Consider the following 16,026-nt stretch of genomic DNA (forward strand, 5'->3'; position numbering starts at 1 on the left):
CACCATGATTTAGAAACATCATTTCCTCCTTTTTGTTTTTCCATGAATCCTAATAGTTCCCTAAAGAACGGGGGGCAAATTTTGGAAAGGGGATTGATGTCCCAAATAAAAGGGAGTGATACAAGTGGTCATAAAACTAGTTGATTATAATCAACTGATGTGCTCAACTATTAGATAGCAGTTGATTGTAATCAACCTATTTAATAGTCTACTCATGGGAGTTTTGAGCTGTCATTGCCGATCACAAGCTTGGATAAAGGAGGTTTGTGTTATGTTGGCAGTTGACGTCAAACTTAAGCCACAAGTTCTGTCATGAACCGAACAATTTTGGAATAGTGGAACAAAATTCATGTAGTTGACCCAATTAATTGGGATAGGTCTTTGATGTTGACAATTATCATTTGAGATATTGATATCATTGGCCAATATTTTTGGTATCACACTTTGGTGATACGAAACACCCCAGGAAGTACCCTAATTTTTTGGGGTTGAAGATATATTGTCAATATATTGGGATGTGTCAATGGTATCATCGATAAGAGAGAGGGTTTCGTTTTCTAAAAAATAGAAAAAAAAAAGAAAGAAAGAGAGGTGAATGAAAAAAAACCTACCTATCAACAATTGTGATTCTTCTTCCTCCTTGTTCTCCTTCAACTCCCCCTCTTTCCTCTATTTCATCTCTCTCTCTCTCTCTCTATCCCACTTTCTTTTCTCTCTCTTGCTGTTGTCCTGCATCTGCAGTGGTCTCAGACTAGTCTCTCTGACTAGTCTTTTTGAAATAAAAAGGGTGCCATGAGTCATTCATTTGTGCTATTTAAAAAATGGCCTTGCCGTGATAGTTATTGGAAATCCTCCTCGATCACCAAGTAGGTCACCCAACGTTAGGTCTAGGGCCCAAAAATCAGCCCCATCCGTGATTCAAGGGTAGTAGACCATAGGAAACAATGTACAAGGCAATGCTTACCCTCCAAATTGTTTCCTTTGGTGTGGCCCCACGTGAATCAGGTTTGGGCCTAATTTTCGGGTCCCATGCCTAAATTTTGTTGTGTCATCTAATGGTTGGACTGGATTTCATATAATCATTTCGGTGGGCCCTATAAAAATCAAGTGTGGACGGCTCTCTCTAAACTGTTTCCTTTGATGTGGCCCACCTGAATCACAGGCCAGCCTGGTTATTTGGCCTTGGCTTGGACCTAACATGAGATTACACATGTAATGGTCGGAGTAAATTTTTCATAACACATCACAGTGGGCCCCGTAAACTATCAAGGATGGGCATCCCTGTTGAGAGGCTAATATATTAAAAAAAAAAAAGAATTACAGGGCTCCCTTGATTTTTGATAGGGCCCACCTTGATGTGTATGTGAGATCCACTCCGACCATTTGATGTATAATCCCACGTTAGGCTCGGGGCGAAAAAATTAGGTGGATTAGCGAAAAAATTAGGCTGATTCGTGATTCTACCCTTGATTTTTACAGGGACCATCATGATGATTATATGAAATCCACTCCAATCATTAGATGCCATAACAAAATTTAGGCACGACGCCCACAAATTAGGCCTAAACGTGATTGACATAGACCACGTTGAGGGAAACAGTTTGGAGGGTGCGCATCGCCTTGTACATTTTCCAATTGGTGGTCCACCAAAAACACAGATGGGGCTTATTTATGGGCCCTGGGTCTAACGTTGGGTGACCCACCTAGTGGTCGAGGTGGATTTTGCAGTGGGGCCCACCTTAGCCACAAGGCCGCAACCCCTTAAGAAAGGGGATTTGTACGATATTTGGTATCGCATGCAACACTTAGATGCGCATGCTTAGACCTCTCTAGTACCGGTGCCATATATTAACTCAAGTTAAACCAATTAAATTGTGAAACTCATTGTCGCTAAGTCATAGTCTCAAAGTGAAATCGTTTGAATGATCCTAACCATTGATTTGTGGACAATTCTTTGTGGAAATAGGACCATTGGATATTTTTATTCTCAATTGACCAATAAATGTCCACCAATCTCATCTGGACGAGGAAATAAACCTAATTTTTGGATAATGAGACAAATTGGATAATTTAATTTCAATTACTTGTACGTCATGTGTGCAAATTTTAAAAAATAATTAATTGGTTGTGTTGTCATACATATCTTCTATGATTTATAAATTATTTGAATTATTTTTTAATATAATTGCATGACTTCACTTAGACAATGTATAGACCGTATACAAAGGAAACCTATTATATACACTCGTTTGTTGTGATCTTTTGATTTCTCAACATCCCTTGAAGTTTCATTTAAAAATTCAATGAATATCCCAATGTTTCCCAAAAACAGCAATACATTACACGATACATCTGATATTTCTCATGCGATAACTGATATGTTTCCATATCCCAAGATTGCGATATGTCCACTGACAACGATACAAAAAACATTGATGATAATGGTGACTCAAATGGCCATCTGGATCAAGCATACAAGTGACACAAGAAAATTGGAGGGACCACTATTAACATGGTTGACTGTACAAGTCATATTATGTGATCAGTGTTTGAACTATCAACATCGGATTATTTATCGCCACCTCCTGGTATGGACTTATGGTGGGAAGCATTGACAAATATTTCATTTGTGCGTTTCTTTGAATGCCCCATTTAAAGAATTGTTTTTGAATATAATTGCATGACTTTAGGCAGACCGTGCATGGATTAGGGCCCTATACGAAGGAAGCCTATTATATGCGCTTGTTTGTTGTGAATTTTTGATTTCTCAACATCCCTTGAAGTTTCATTTAAAAATTCAATCAATATCCCAATGTTTCCCAAAACCAGCAATACATTACGCGATACATCTGATATTTCTTATGCGATAACTGATATGTTTCCATATCCCAAGATTGTGATATGTCCACTGACAATGATACAAAAAACATTGATGATGATGACGACGCAAATGGCCATCTGGATCAAGCATACAAGTGACTCAAGAAATTTAGTGGGACCACTATTGACATGGTTGACTGTACGATTCATATTATGTGATCAGTGTTTGAACTATCAGCATCAGATTATTTATCGCACCCCTGTGGTAGGGACTTATGGTGGGAAACATTGACAAATATTTCATTTGTACATTTCTTTGAATGCCCCATTTACATATGTAAATGGGATTTCTGCAAGTTTGTTTGTGTCGATATACATATGTAAAAGTTTTCACAGCCAACCTATTTACATATGCATATGGCCAGAAATTTTTTATGCTGTCCCATGAGAAAGAGTTTACATATGTAAATTACCTTATTGGTTTTACCACCTTAATATGGATCTTCTATTTCCCAAACCAGTAATTGGATGGTTATATCATCTAATCAAAGTGATTTGAGAGGGAGGGAGAATCAAGGGTGGCCTCCACATGATGGACGGTCCAGATGATGCTTAGACATCTCTAGTGTACTCAATATGAACCATCCATTTCCCAAAGCACTAATCCAATGGTTAGGTTCATTTGAACAAAGTGATTTGAGAGGGATGCACAATTACAGGTGGGCCTCATGTGATGGACAATGCATATATCTCTAGTGTACTCAATATGGACTGTCCATTTCCCAAACAAGTAATTTGATGGTTAGGCTCATCCAATCAAAGAATCTGATGGGGATCAACAATCAAAGGTGGGCACCACATGATGGGCGGTCCAAATCATTGTTTAAGACCTCTCTTGTACACTCAATGTCTACCTCCATTTCCTAAAACACTAATCAAATGGTGAGGATCATCCGATCGAAATGATTTGAGAAGAATGGGCTATCAATGGTGGGCCCCACATCATGGATGGTCTAGATCCATGCTTAGAACTCTCTTATATATTAGGTGTGGACCATCCATTTCCCAAACCATTGATCAGATGGTTAGGACCATTTGATCCAAGTGATTTGAGAGGGATGGTCAATCAAAGGTGGGTCCCACATGATGGACAGTCCAAATCAATGCTTAGACCTATCAATGTGAACTATCCATTTCGAAAACTACTAATCGGATGGTTATGGTTATATGATCAAAGTGATGTGAGAGGGGTGGACATTGAAGGTGGGCCACACTTGATGGCCAATCCACATTGATTCTTAGACCTCTTTATTATAATCAATATGGATTGTCCATTTCCCAAATCTCGAATATGACGGTTAGGAACATTCGATCAATGTGATTTGAGAGGGGTGGGGAATCAAAGGTGGGCCACACATGGTGGATGATCACATCGATGCTTTGACCTCTTTAATAAACTCAATATGGATGTCCGTTTCCTAAACCACTAATCTGATGGTTATTGTCTGATTAAAGTGATTTGAGAGGGATGGAAATTAAAGGTGGGCCCACATGATGGGCAATCCACATCAATGCTTTGACCTCTCTAGTACTTAATATGAATTGCCATTCCCCCAACCACTAAGCCGATGGTTGCAATCATCCAATGATTTCACGCGCGTCAATGTGGTGGGGCCCATCTACATTGATTTGGACACATGTGATGTCCTATGTGTGTTCATGTGGTTAGACAATTGTTCCTTCATGCAATCCATTCTCATGCATTTGGCAATATTAACAAGTCACTATCTGGTCCATATTCACTCATTTTCACACTTGTTTCTAGTGCAAACAAAGATGGGAAAGTGACATATGTATACAAATTGGGCTAAAATAACAAATGTGGTAAATAGTTCACATGGTAAATTGCTTACATATGTAAATGGATTCTTTGTAAGTACCCATTTACATGGGAATCCATTTACATATGTAAGGAGAAAAACGTGCTTGGAATGTTTTGCGGAGGAAAGCATTGGGGAAACTCTAGGAAAAAGGTGGATTTTTTAAAGTGAATCTTTAGGAGATGTTAAAAGATACATGATTACACACTTAGAATACAAAACATTACTGGAAAAAATGGTGGATTTTTTTTATTTTTTTTATTTTTTGAAGACACAGGGTGTCCCCACTTCTTTTTGAAGTGAGACTAATCCCTGCGGATACACGTAGTCACCCACAACCATGTGTATTGGGTAAAGCCAAGGAGGGGAATCGAACCCTTATCTATAGGAAGCAAACCTACGGTGAAGAACATTCGCCCAAACCTTGTTGGGTAAAATGGCGGATTTTTTTAGTGAAACTTTAGGAGATGTTAAAAGATACATGATTACACACTTAGAACACAAAACATTACAGGAAAAAAAACACTGTGCAGTAGTTCTCAATTGTTTAGGAGACAAAACAATGTGCTGTCAGACAAAACTATCCTCTGAAATTTCTCCTTGAGTGCAAATTTTCCACCAAATTTGTGTTTTGATGCAAAACAACTTGGGCAAAGTTGTTAAAACACAACTACAAAGAGAATGACCCAAACATTTGGGCAGAAAATAGTTTTATTTATTTATACTTATTTTTCTGATTTTCATTGATTTCCAATGGTTTCAGTGATGATGTTGAAAAGATTGGCCAATCTACACTGAGTTTTGTGAATACTTAGAGATTTCTTATCGCTCATTTGGGATGCTGATAGTATTGGCCAATATTTCAGCAATACCACTGTTATATTGTTTGCTGGTGATTTTATGGTCTGGATTATGTGGGACCATGAACATCCACCATGCGTCTTGCATGCTATGTCGAATCAGGCTGATGTAACACTAGACTGCCTGGTCTACTAAATAAGGCTGCGTGGTCCAATCAAATGGACCATAAGAATGGCACCCATGGCCAACATGTGTGGTTATAATTTTGCTTGGATTGGTCTTTTATTTCTTTGCTTTGAATGGTTACTTGATTAGCAAGTTAACTATGGTTATTTGCTTTAGTTGCTTTGGTTTTTTGGGTGCACTCTCCCTATAGGAGTGCTTGTGGAGACTATATTGACTTTTACCCCTGATTAGAAAACCTCATTTTTTTCTCTTTCTTGAGATTGTACATAAGTTTATTGAAAATTTACTTCCCAAATGTGAGGGTGAGATTATCCTTTAAAATCGTGGTGAGATCATCCACTACATCTATCCATTTGTTCCATCATTGATCTCATGCTTATGGCACCAATTTGATATCAAAACAAGCTCGTGATCAGACTTGTCTTTTAGGAAAATTTTTAATTTCCATCTAGTTCATGTCTTGTCCTCCTTTTTTCCTTCTAAAACCTAGTATACAAGTCTCTTAGAAACCTTGACTTTCTTAAACTGATATTCTTAAGCTCGTCTTCCCCAAAACCTCATCTTTCAAGAACCTAGAACTAAGGCCCTTGCCAAAATCTGGCTTTTCTTGGAAATAAGAAAAAATGAGAAAAAGGAAAAAAGAAAAAAAAAGAACAAAAGGGAAAAGAAAAGATTTTCTTTCTTTTTCTTTTGTTGTGGAGCCTTCTTGGTGGAGATATGTCTACTTGCAGTGCCAAGCATTGTGGTCGAGAACTAAGTGCACATGATTTGTTGCTGGAGGTTATTCAGAGGTTAGGTGTCATCTGATTGCCTTCAATTTCATGAAAATTGGGTGGATTCAGTTGATGCTTGGGTCGACGAGGCTTCTAATAAGGTTGGAGGGGTTGATGAGACAACAAAGTGGATGACAATATGGATGGGGTTCTTTTGACCAAGTAGGGTAACTACATTTTGGGGGATATTACACATGAGTGGGGGATGGATGTGGATGGTATTGTACTAGAGAGGAAGATCAGGAATTAATGACCGCTTTAACATCATTTCAGCTGTAATATGGGAATCATGGACAGTGGGGTTTGAAGACAGTTTGAAGCATGTGTAAATAAAGGTTTAGAACTCCACTCGAAAGCTTGCTCTGCATGCCTTCCAAGATTCATTGATGGCACTAGAGCAATACCATTACTATGGTATGTTAGAAGAGAATAGGGTTTAACTTTGCGATATGAGGCTAAGGGGATTGGAGAAAACCTAGCAAAGAGATTTGGTATCATATGATACATCCTTTGAAAATTGAGTATGTGAGCCACTACCATTTTTTCATAGATTAATTTTTAAGAAAGCCGCTTCGACCATGAACACTGCTTTCCATATATTGAGAAGATAGCCTGGTGAACAACCCCCTTTCACGTTCTCCATATTTACTCTTAATTACTTCTTTCCACTAATGGTCATTCTCGGTTCAATGCCTCCAAAGCCATTTTCATAGCAGTGCTGCATTCATAATGTTAAACGACTGATGGTGCTAATTTTGAGGGCCTATGAGAAGCTACAATGAGAAAAATAGAGGAGTATTGAAACCGTAGCTCTCCACTCTTATTTATGATAATAAAAACATGAATGGGACCTATTGGCCTTATTACATGGACTTTTGAATGGGCTCTATGGACCATATTTCATGGACTTGGGCCTATATGCCTTATTCAACTATCAACCTTTCAATACTCCTTAAGCTAGAGCATCCTTATGAGGCCTAACTTGGAACAAGGGTTAACATGATCAAACCTAAGAAAGGAAGAAATTCTTCTCTAACATCCCTCTTCAAACTCGATGTGCTCTGAAAGGAGGAACTTGAGAACTTGAGTTTGGAGAGGCACATAAAATATTTCTTAAAAGCAAAAAAATAAAATAAAATAAAAAAGTAGCATGGTTGCAAAGATGAATAGCGCTCATCGTGACAAGAGACAGGCAAGTAGATGAGAATTGGAGGCAATGAGACAACCAATAACTTTTAGGTTAATAGACACTTCTGCAACTTTAGTGATGTGAGCCAATGGAATAACCATCTAACACAAACGAGTCTGGATCAACTATCTAGCTCAACCAAGGATGGGCCAACTTCCTAATACAATCATAAGTCCAGACAACTATCCTGAACAAATAAGAAATTAAGAATGGACCAACTATCCAATATAAACAAACGAGTGTGGATAAACTATCTAGCTCAATTAAGGCTGGACCAACTGCTCAACACAATCATAATTACGGACAACTATTCGGGACAAATAAGAATGGATCAACTGTCCAGTATAAATTACGAGTCTGAGCCAATTGCTCAAAGTAAACAAACCTAATACAATCGTAAATTTGAGCCAAGGTTGGGATAATTGCCTAGTCCAAACAAGCCCAAACCAATTGTTCAGTACATAAACGGGTCTAGGCCAACTAACCAGTATAAATACTATCACATTACATGTCTTTGCAAGGAGAGCCTAAAACGAAGAAGCTGCTAAGTTGTCGAAGGAGGTGGTGGAGAAGAGGCAAGCACACATTATATAACGAGAGACAATCTAGTCAAATACCTCCAACCTTTTAGCAAAAAAATAGAAAATCTCTAAGAAAAGTTCTTAAAAAATAATGAAATAAGAATTTCCAGCAACTTCTTCAAGCGGATAATAGAAAAATCAGCGAGCGCTTCAGTCACATATCAAAGAGGGCTTCAAATCCAGCATTACATGATGCAAAACCTTAAAAAACATGCAGCTACAAACCACCGCTAAAGAAGTTGTATAGGGAAGGAAAAGAGGAAAGAGGAAAAAAAAAAAGGAAAGAAAAGAGGAAAGAAAGAAAAGAAGATTAGGAAGGGAAGGAATTGCCAAAGATTGGGGAGAGAAACACTACTTCTTGAGAAAGATTAGAAGAATAAAACTTGTAGGGTTGAGAGGAAGAAGACGGAAATAAAGAAGAAGAATAAAAAGAAAAAGGAAGGAAAGAAGGGATGCACCGAGGATTAGGAAGGAAAATACAAAAAATACCAAAAAATAGCCCTAACAGGAAAGAATCAGCAAACTCTATCCAAAGCAACAGAAAAAATCTTCTTCAATTGGTAAAATCCAGCAGACGCTAGCCAAGGCAATACAAAAATTTGTTTCAACGGGAAAAATTCAGCAAACACTTGCCAATGCAACACAAAAATCTGCTTCAACAAAAAAATTTCAGCAAATCTTAGTAATGGTAATACAAAAATCAGCAAGTCCTTCAGAAAAGAATCTTCAAAAAAAAAAAAAAAAAAAAGAATTAAAGAAGAATAAGAGAAAAAGAAGTGAAGGGAAAGAAGAAAGAAGAGAATAATAAACCCTAAAAGAAGAAGAAGAAATGGAAGAAAAGGAAAAAAGAAACCCTAGGAGCAGGTGATGTTTTATTTCTCAAATCCCCCTGTAAATACCCGTAAGTGAATAATGATTATTTACTTCTGTATTTATGACAGACTTCCCAATGTGAGGTTGACATGCATGCTTTTTGAGTGTACTCGCCATTCAGTCACTAACCTCAAGGTGGAAAGCATAAATTACATGGGGCCCACCGTGATGTATATGACTTATCCACGCTGTCCATCCCCATCGCTAGCTCATTTTATGGCATGATCTGAAAAATGAGGCTGATCAAAAGCTCAAATGGACCACCCCATTGAAAACAGTGGGAATTGAACAACTATCATTGAAAACTTTTAGGGGCCCCTAGAAGTTTTGGATCAAGCCGATATTCGTGTCTTCCATTTATCCATGTCCCTGTGACCTTATGAATGGGTTAGATCACAAACAAACATCAATGTGGGCCTTAGGAAGGAAATAACTTTCAATGGTGGACGTCTCTAGGATCACTGTTTCCTATGGCATGGTCCATTTGAGCTTCAGATCTGCCTCGTTTTTTAGCTAATATCCTAAAAGGGTTTAGTAAAACGGATGGATGTTATGGATAAGTCACATACACGACTGTGGGGCCCATAAATTTAATTAGCCCCTTTAGGATTGATTTTTGAGAAGGAAATACACACCAACTCTCATCTCTTTGCAAACGTGTTAAAAGTAATAATAACATACTCGTATTTACACAAATATTCAAAAAATCAAACACCCCAATGAGAGAGAGGGGAGAGAGATAGCAAGAACATGAGATGCTTAGGGTGTATTGAAACCCTAGCCCTATAGTTTTATTTATAGCAGTAACAACGTGAATTGGCCCTATGGGCCTTATTACATGGACTTGTGAATCAGCCTTATGGACCTTACTATATAGACTTGGCCCCAAAGGGCCTTATTCAACTATCAACCTTCCAACGCTCCCTCTCAAGCTGGAGCATCCTAATGAAGAGGCCTAGCTTGGAATAAGGGCCTTATTCATTGTATAGATGTTCTTTCAGCTGGCGCACCTTCTCCCAGTTAAGCAGATGCAACTTCTGCTTTTCTTTCTATCCTTGCCAAGGAAACTTACGCCTTTTGAATTTCTGGGTGACCTGTTGGTGTGGATGCCACACATTCTGCAGGGACCTTAATAATTAGGAAACTGAGGAGATTTCCCTAGCCTCATGGGAAGGTTATATATGAACTATATACTATAGTCGCACGAAGCGTGAAGCAGAACAACAGCCTATTTGGGTGCAGGAGTGGGAAGCATCTCTTTCGAAATGTAAACAAGTATGAATTGGTAGGAAGTGGGAGCAGGAGCGTGAGTTTGAAGCAGGGATTTGTAGTGTCCACGGGAGCAATGCCTGGTTAGAAGGATACTGCAACGGACTATACTTTCTTCTACTTGGTGCTATCTTATTCCAACATGTGTAATGGAATTGGCTATCACTTGTTCTTCTCAAGATCAGTTTTTTCTTTTTCTCTTTCATTTATTTGGATGATTGGATGTTTCTTCACCAAGTTTCAATCCCAGTTTTTCTCGGTTATCCTTTGGATTGGAGACCTAGAAGCCATTATGTATCTGATCTTTGTATCTCCTTTTTTGGTGTGGCATTATGTATTCCATAATTTGGATTCTCTCCACTAAGTTTTATCACTTCTTTATTCTTTGTTTTCAATTTCACCAGGAGATGATTCGTTTGATGAGACAGAGACATTTCCCAGCTGCCTTTAAGTGTTACAATAACTTCCACAAATTTGCCTCTTTAGCAAGTGACAACCTTTATTTTAAAATGGTCATCCATGTGCACAGTGATTCTGTTTTTCGACGATATCAGAGGGAAATGAGGTGTGCTACTTACACTCGCATTTGATATATATGAGTTCATGATATCCATCTTTTCATTTAAAATGCACTCTTGTTTGTTCCCTGCATGCCGTGGTTTCTGTATTATGAATGTCTTTCAAATACAAAGATCTGACCAACAAAGTCCTTGCTGTATTCCAGGCACAACCCAGGATTGTGGCCATTGTATAGAGGTAAATTACACACTTCTACTAATGATTTGAGGAATGATCACCTACTACCCATTGCATGTGAAATTCACATGCAACCCGGCTCCTTGTAGAAATGTGTTACATGATTAGGACATCTAAAGCAATCATCAGTGGGCCTAACAATGGAAGTCACCTTGTGCAAGAATCAGACAAGTCCTCTCTTCAGGCAGGGACTGTGTATATGCACTGAATCAAATTGTCAGATGTCCTAAATTTGAAACTTTGGCAGGTGTTCTGCATTGCATCTGAAGTTCGCATGCAATGAGTTGTGGGCGCTCATTACTTGATTTGATTTTCTTGTATGTTAGTTTTGGTTTCTACTTTTTTCTTTCTTTTATTTCAGTAGTTTAAGATTAGTTTCTGTACATTACAATTGCTTAAATTTTTTTATTTTTGTCATGATCGTAACAATCACCGTCATCATCGTTGTGGTCATGACTGTTTAGGGTGGGCCTTTCTCATGATTTTTGGTAAATGTTCAAAGACCAGCTGCCTACGTAACATCAAATATCCTTTATTCGGGGCTGCTGGCAGCCTCACACATTGCCACCCGGCGGAGTTTTATCACAACTGTAATGAAAAACAAATATCATGATCAGGAACCATTTTTAGGGAACTGGATTGATCTCTTTTGTTCATGCACGCTCATGTCTGTATCTTTTGTGATGTTGTTACATTTATTTCTTTTTCCTTGATATATATATATATATATATATTTGAGGGAAAGTTCTTTTTATTTCTGTTCTTCTTGCAGTTTACTGATTTTTATAGGTCTGCGATTGGTGCTACTTCTCTGTTCTAGGTTTTTTTGTTGACATAAATTTGTTCAAAGTAAACAAGGAGAGTGCTGCTGAAATGGCAAAAGACAGCAACTTACTAACTGAGAACACTAATGGTAACTGTGGCACAACCAAATTGGGGACAGATGGCTTAGCTGATGAAGATGCAAATCTGATGATCAAGTTGAAATTTCTAACATACAAGGTATGAACTTTTCTTCCATGTAAAGTGAATTCTAATCCAACATATACCTGCCTTTACCAGGGTACAATAGAAATTACCTTTTCTGATAGAGATATGAGGTATGCTTACCTGCCACAAATGGAGAAAATGAACCATTATGTAATTTAACTTGCATATTTTCATATGGAAACTTCTTTTTCTGATAGCTTTGGACACCCCTGCTTATTTGGTTGGCATCTATGGCCACAGCTTAGTTGTAGGAACCTTCTACCAAGGTGCCACTCCTGCTTCTAGCTCATGCTTTGGACCAATGCCCTTGCTTCCTAGGCTTCTACACTTGTTAATGTTTTGAAATGGGCTCTTCCCTTCTCCAGCAGCTGAATTGTTCCTGCTTCCCTCCTGCTTTGCAGTTTGCACAATTAGGGCCATAGACATCGTTAAGCTTGACTACTATCATCCAGCACTTGAACTGTTCCACTTCCCCTCATGCTTCATGCAACTAAGGGCGATAGATCTCACTGATAGAATATTTATATTAGGAACCTTTTCTGAAAGGGAATCGTAGTTAATATTCATACAAAAACTGCTGTTTTCCAAAACAAAACGTCAAACATTTTGCCATTCTCAAAAAGAAAAGGAAAAAAAAAAAGGTTGAACATTTGATAAAGCTTGCTTAAATTGTTGATTGTATTCCTTATGGCTCTAAGGTTAAGCCCGTTCTCTATGCTTAAAGTAGAGAGAGAATTGCTGGGGACGATCACAAAGATACTTTCAATTTCTAGTTTGCTACCCCTATATCATGTCCAACAGTAACTTTGGCACTGAAAACAACTTTGTTACTGAAATACATGCATACATCAAAAACAACCACTAAGCAACGACTCTTCATGTCAAAGATCTGCGAATAAGTCAGAATAGAAGTAATGATTTTGGAACTGAATCAAAGTTGGCTCTTTTTATTTATTTATATTTATTTATTTATTTATTTTTTACTTAAACAAATTATATATTTTTAACATAGTGAAAGTGGCTTTCATTTATTTAATTTTCTGATAGCTAACATACTGAAAGTGGCTTTTTGAAAATACTTTATGATCTTAATTGCACAAGTGTACAGTTGTCTCCATTAGTTTATGATTAGATTTGGTCAAGTGTTCTTCCATTTTGCATTAAGATGTTTTTCGGTGAATCCTAAATGAAACTTTTGCTTCTAATGGGGGTTCTTACTCTATTTTCCAAGTATTCTTTCCTTGATGCCAACTGTTAAACACATGAATGCTACCTATAGTTGCAGCAAGTGTGAAGGGAATTATTTGGTTTTGCAAGTATAAACAGCTGGGAAGTACTTGTAGGCAGTGTTCGAAGTATCGGTATTGCTACAAGTTTCGCTGGCTGGAGACACGGAAATAATATCGATATCACTGATAATATTGCTGATAACCAGAAATGTGGGAAAACATGGGAAAAAGGGTAAAGTTTTCAGTGAAACTTTAGGAGATGCTAAAATACACATATTTGCATAGTTAGGAATAAAAAGTTTGCAAAAAGAATGTATACACAATAACTTTCCATTTAATGGGGGCTTAAAAGCACGCGTAGTTGTAAGAAACAGTCTAACCATCCAATCATCCGTCCCATCTAACCATCCAATCATCCATCCAACCTTCCATCCAAACATCCATCGATATTGCAGAGTATTGTCAACTCGTGGTATTTTGCTAAAAAATCATAAACAACTTGAAAGGAAACAGAAGATTGTGGTCTTGACATCGCGCATGTTGCGATAACAATATCAATATTAACAATGGCAAATTGAAAACTGCATACAACAATGTGCTCATAAAAAAAAATGAAATAGAATTTTTTTAAATAAATAAACTTTTTGTGATACCTCTACTTTGGCGACATTATTGAAATATCGCCAATGCACTTGTGATGCAAGCGTCACCTAGAATTTACACAGTCGAAAATATTGACGATATCGATACATTGGCAATATAAGCAACACCTAGAATTTACACAATTGAAAATATTGGCGATATTGATACATTGGCGATACCTAGCCATACATTGTTGATGCTTGGAATTTCTAATACTACTAGTGTTAAAGGTATTGCTACCAGTGTTATCGGTATCGCCAAGCTAGAGATAATGATAATATCAGAGATATTTTGATAATATCGGAGATAATTCAAACAATGCTTGTAGGGGAGGGAGTCTGAAGCACAATTCAAAGCATGAGCGACACCTTGGTAGACGGTTTTTGCAACTAAGCTGCTACCTCTTACTTACTAGGAGACTCGAGCCATAGTCAGCTTCATAGGGATTCTGTATGTACTTTCCAGCGTAATAGACCACGAATCTATTCATTGCTGCTCATAGTGCAATTTCTAGCTCATGTACCCAACTTTTCATTCTTGAGTCTTTCGATGAACCTGGTCTTGTAGAGCGCTTTTTTGTGACATTTTGAGGGACTGAAATAACACAGGACAAAGCAAATGAATCATCTTCTCTCTGGTAATATGATATTGATTCATAACTAGGGTTTGTAATCAACAACATACAAAATTTATCTTTTCCCGGCTTCACATGTGGATTGTGATAGATTTTGTGCCTGCTTTTGTTCCCTATTTCCTCAAGTTGAATCGTTGCTATTAAGCTGATTTGATATGTATTTCGTGCTAAAAGGTGAATGATTTTTGTTATTTAAATGTGCAGTTACGGACCTTTCTGATTCGCAATGGTTTGTCTATGCTTTTCAAAGAAGGTCCCGCAGCTTACAGAACCTACTATTTGAAGTGAGTTTGTACCTTTTTCTTTTAAAGATGTATTAGAACCATGCTTCTAAATATCAATATTGAGAGGTATATTTAGAAGCATTAGACATATCTTTTCTTTTTTGTGTTTTGGATTATTTAATGGTGTGTTGGACCATTCTTTGTTAGGAGTGCTGTCTAGAGCTTTGACCTGTTGGAAACTGTATTTGATTCTTTGACCTGTTAATTTTTTGTCTCTTATAAATTTATATGATTTTTGCGCGCACACACACACGCACGCACGCATGCACGCACGCACTGTCTCTACCAGCTCATCTAACGAACCAGTGTTTTCAGTAGCGCCCATAGCGTAGCGTAGCGATTTCGCTACGTAGCGTTACAAATAGCGTTTTTCCCCTGTAGCGTGCGCTACAGGGGTCGTAGCGTACGCTACGGATACGTAGCGTGTAGCGCAGGTAGCGTGCGCTACCTGTTTGGTATTTTTTTTTTTTTTTTTTTCAGTGCAGGAAACAGTGGTGAACTCAGACCACAAGCCAAACTTAAGTTAAAAAAAGAAAAACCCTAATTCGAAAGGCTTCCACCCCCAAACCGAAGCAGCCGATGCAGCTGCTGTCCCCACCCTTCCATTTGGAGACCAAAAATTCTCTCACAGGGCCAATCCGACGCTGCCGACGCTGCTCCTCTCCCCACCCTTCAATGTTGACGTCGAAATCACTGATTCAATCTCATCTTGAGACAGAAATAGGTACGCTCCTTCCTTTTTCTTTTTTTTCTTTTTTCTTCTTCTCCTCTTCCTTCTTCTCCTTCTTCTTCTTCTTCCTCTTCCTCTTCTTCTCGAACTGCTGCGGTTGCGACCGCAGCTGGGATTCTTCCTCTCTCTCTCTCTCTCTCTCTCTTTTCTTTTTCGGTTTCCCCCTCTCTTCTTTTTCATTTTCGGAATAGACTGCGTGGCTGTTTCACAGCCACGCACTTATTATTATTATTATTATTATTGTGTTCTGCGGTGCACGTTGAACAGTGCACTTGCACTATTTTGTTACACGGTCCGTTTTAATGTTTATTTTCCATCTAACCTGTTAATTGGGTCACATTGACATGGATGACGGGAAAACACACATGTCAGCTTGATCTAAAACTTTT

At 38.0% G+C, this 16,026-nt stretch overlaps 1 protein-coding gene across 4 annotated transcripts in view; it reads left to right on the top strand.

Annotated features, from left to right (window-relative positions):
- Window positions 1-16,026, top strand: part of LOC131251416 (tRNA ligase 1) — a 180,241-nt gene that overhangs the window by 75,843 nt on the left and 88,372 nt on the right. For all 4 annotated transcript variants that reach the window (XM_058252098.1, XM_058252099.1, XM_058252101.1 and 1 more), the window contains 4 exons: window positions 10,777-10,937; window positions 11,097-11,128; window positions 11,949-12,130; window positions 14,828-14,907. In XM_058252098.1, the coding sequence (XP_058108081.1) occupies window positions 10,777-10,937; window positions 11,097-11,128; window positions 11,949-12,130; window positions 14,828-14,907 (455 nt within the window). The remainder of the gene's footprint in view (window positions 1-10,776; window positions 10,938-11,096; window positions 11,129-11,948; window positions 12,131-14,827; window positions 14,908-16,026) is intronic.

This window comes from Magnolia sinica, chromosome 7 (genome assembly GCF_029962835.1).
Source record: "Magnolia sinica isolate HGM2019 chromosome 7, MsV1, whole genome shotgun sequence".
In the NCBI taxonomy this organism is placed as follows: Eukaryota; Viridiplantae; Streptophyta; class Magnoliopsida; order Magnoliales; family Magnoliaceae; genus Magnolia; species Magnolia sinica.